This window comes from Propithecus coquereli, unplaced genomic scaffold, assembly GCF_000956105.1.
Source record: "Propithecus coquereli isolate 6110/MARCELLA unplaced genomic scaffold, Pcoq_1.0 Scaffold54, whole genome shotgun sequence".
Classification (NCBI taxonomy): domain Eukaryota; kingdom Metazoa; phylum Chordata; class Mammalia; order Primates; family Indriidae; genus Propithecus; species Propithecus coquereli.
The window spans coordinates 1,209,151-1,212,699 of NW_012151285.1; the positions used below are offsets into that span (position 1 = coordinate 1,209,151).

Below are 3,549 nucleotides of genomic sequence, written 5' to 3' on the forward strand. Positions count from 1 at the left end.
AAAAAGCAAGAGGAGAAATAACTACACTTTCTAACATATAAACATGATTTGATCAATCTACGTATGTATCAGAGTCCCAAATGCCATATCTAATTCAGAAATCTCTCATTTCACCGAACTTCTAGAATACCATCTGTTTGTATACTACCTGGTTCTTTACAGAAAAAGTTTGCCCATCCCTGGCTTAGAGGTCAGAGTTCAGACCTCAACAGGCTGAAAAACCCTTCGTGATCTTGTGCCAAACAGATTAATCATCATCACTCTGTAAAATGCCTTAAACTCTACCCTGTTCTCTTCTGGATCTACATAATTTTGTGTCTTTTATTTCTTCTTCTTTTTCAATCTGACAAACTCCTATTCACGATTCAAAACCCAGCTCAGTTTGTTCTTCCTTTATCAAACTTTCCTCAACTCTTCCCAGCAAGTAGTGTTACATAAGTTTTTTCATATTTGTGTTATAGTACTTTTTATTATAGCACATAGTGTATGTGTATCTATTGAAGCACATACTGTAATGCAATTACTGTATTTGTTCTTCCGACAGTGTCCCTATTTTCTACATTGATTGTCTTAATCATTTTTATATGCTCAGTGCCTAACACTCGTAGCATTTAACAACTACTAGTTGAAGTGAAAGGTGAACAAACACTGTCTTCTTGCGCCAACCTGCCTGTCACCTCTGATCCACCCTGATCCAGGTATTTAAGACTTTACACATATTTAAGAATCAGATATACTATGTCTTAACGGCATAGTCTGGTTAACACACATCACACATAGGTAATCAAATCAAATCAAATTAACATTAAATTAATCATTTAATCTAGACAACTGAGGACTGACCCTTCAGGATCTTTCTGTGTGGGGGACAGTATGATGAAAACCAATCAGACAAGCATCAACCATCCCACCTCCAACACCCTGCGATGAGAAGTAAAAACACATTTCCTGATTCCTTAGCCATAACCAGGAAGTTGTTCTCTTCAGGGAACGCTAGACATCAAGTTATTTATCTAGATCATTTTGTCTCTTTCCACAAAGAATGGTTTTGCCTTCTTGGGAGTAAAATGGGGATATTACCTACGTCAAAAGAATGACTGAGAAAATTAAGAAAGATAATGTATATGAAGTGCTTAGCACCTTCTCTGACAGAGAATAGTGGCTCAACAGGGGAAGCTATGATTACCATTTATAAAGTTAGCCAACAGCATTCTAGCTACATGATTGTTTCAATTGCTGTGATTAGGGACAAACAAGAGTTTACCTATTGCACCTTGATTTGCAATGGTTTTTATGTTGTCGGGGATTTACTGTCTTTCTTAGTAGTCTTTAAGCATAGAAGCTTTGGACGTGGCATAGTACACATCCAATCTACTGGAAAAGTAAGCAGCAGCTGCTACAATTACAAATAGAAGCCTTAATTCTTCAATACTCAGGTAATTAAATAACTAAAGAGTCAGTTCACTCACTGCACTTTTGAGTTGTTGATTACATTTTCTATCTAGAGCAAATGGCCACACTTAACAAAGCATTGCTACAAATTGTGTCTGGTTCAATATTTCACATAGGCTCTCCTTACTCTAAGGGGTGGATATTCTAAGTCTCCTTTTTAAAAATCTGTTTCCAATACTCTTCCCCGCCCCCCACCATAAAAGCAGTTTCTGAACAGTTTCTGGTTACTGAAGAACACTTGTAAATTATGGAAAAGGTGGAAACTTTTCTACTACCCCTTTAGCATATAACCATTGTTAATATCTTCACTTTGGACACTGCTGGGGGGAGGGGAAGAAAAAAGGATAAAATTAAAAAAAAAATTTTCACTTTGTGTTTTGACTTAAAAAGAGTTTATCTTAAAAATAACCCAGTTAGGTTTTTTTTTTTTAACTGTTTAGCGTGAAATTTTTCAAATAGCTGCAAAAATAGAGATTAGTATAAAGCCCTACTACTCATCAAAGGATCTGTCGATCTAGTTTTATGTTCAATGCATCACGCAGACCAAAACTTTTGGATCATACAACAAAAGTTAATCGTTAGAAAGATGGACATGAAGGTGGATGCTGTAGCGATGTCAAATTGTAAAGTTTCCAAATACTTCTCTCAACGTCTAAACTCACTGCAGGTGAGTTACAAACAGTTCACAGACCACCATTAGTCAGTGCCACACTGATCCGAAGTCCTACCACCTGCCCGCCCTGAGATGTGGCAATCACCAAATCTCACCCCAAGAAGGCCTAGGGAGGGGCACACATAGGTTGCTCAAGACTTGAAGCTGGCCAGCCGCAGGCACAGTCAGGATCCAAACTCGTTTATTTGACTCCCAAGGAAAAACCGCTAATCATAAAGGAACAAATCCCCAACACCCCATTACTACTACTTCAAATGGGAAGAAACTTCTAAATTCTTGAGACTATGTAAGTGCTATTCAAACTATGGTACTAGTCTGTCCACGGGAAAGAACCCGGCACAACACAAACAGAAACATAGAGGCACTTCTACCTACATCTTCCTCATGGAGGACTTTTCCCCTCTTGCCTTAGTTTTTCTGTTTGGCTCGTAAGTGTGGTCAGTTGGTGCCGAAGTGAGAAGGAGGCAGCCGGGGAAGGGGCTGTCTGGGTGGGGACAGAGCTGGGATAAAGGCCTGGGTCAGCTGACACCCCACCACCACCAACTGAAGGGACCCGGCCATTTCTGGGTGCTGCCCCGAATGCTGGTCCCCATGTATATCATTTGGGGAACTATCCGGATTTCATATCCAGTATCACACATGCCCCAACCAGGGAAGAGTTGAGTCCGGTCACGTGTCCACGACGGAGGTCTCGGCCCCGAGGCTGCAGGACCGAGTCCAGCTTCTAGCTCAGCCACGGGGCAGGGCACCCAGGCAGGGGCCAAGTTCAGGATGGCGGGGTGAGCAATCTGTGGCCAGCAGAGACGGCCCCTTCCCAAGCCCTGGATTCGAATTTTTCTTTGTTCATTTTGAAAAAGTCGGAGACTCGAGCCTCACGGTTTCCCCGCACGGGTGGCGCGGGTGGGGGGTGGGTACGAGGAGCGGCAGTGTGTCCCGCTCCATGAAGACGCACTGTGAGCGTCCCCTGCCTGGGAGGGGTGTCCGTGGGGCCGGGACCCGGGAGGCGAGAAGGCCGTCGCGCCGCTCCCTCCTGTGCTCCAGTTCCTAGACCAGAGACCGCCGGAATTCCCCGCCGCGCACCCCACGCCCGCTGCGGGATCGCTCCCCGCGGGCCCCGTCCGCTCCCGCAACCCCGCGGACCCCCACCCGATCGGGGCACCCCGCGGACCCCATCCACCAGGGCGGCGCCTTCCTCCGGCCTTTGGGGACCCCAGGCCCGCCTTACCTGGCGGGGGCGCCGCGGCGCCGAACAGCAGCAGCGGCAGCCACAGCAGCGGCCACAGCGGCGGCGGCGGCTGCATGGCCCGGGGCGCGCGGCGCGGTAGGTTCCGCGGCGGCTCAGGGCGCGGCCCGGCCCCTGCCTGGGGTCCCCCGAGCCGCTCGCGTCGCCGCCTCGGCCGCCATGGCGAGCGCGGGGCGCGCAC

At 46.8% G+C, this 3,549-nt stretch overlaps 1 protein-coding gene across 1 annotated transcript in view; it reads right to left on the reverse strand.

The window, feature by feature from the left end:
* IFNGR2 (interferon gamma receptor 2 (interferon gamma transducer 1)) overlaps window positions 1–3,426 on the reverse strand; it is a 24,162-nt gene extending 20,736 nt beyond the window's left edge. Inside the window, exon 1 of the mRNA XM_012657333.1 lies at window positions 3,351–3,426. Coding sequence (XP_012512787.1) covers window positions 3,351–3,426 — 76 coding nt within the window. The remainder of the gene's footprint in view (window positions 1–3,350) is intronic.
* Between the last annotated feature and the right edge of the window lie 123 nt (window positions 3,427–3,549).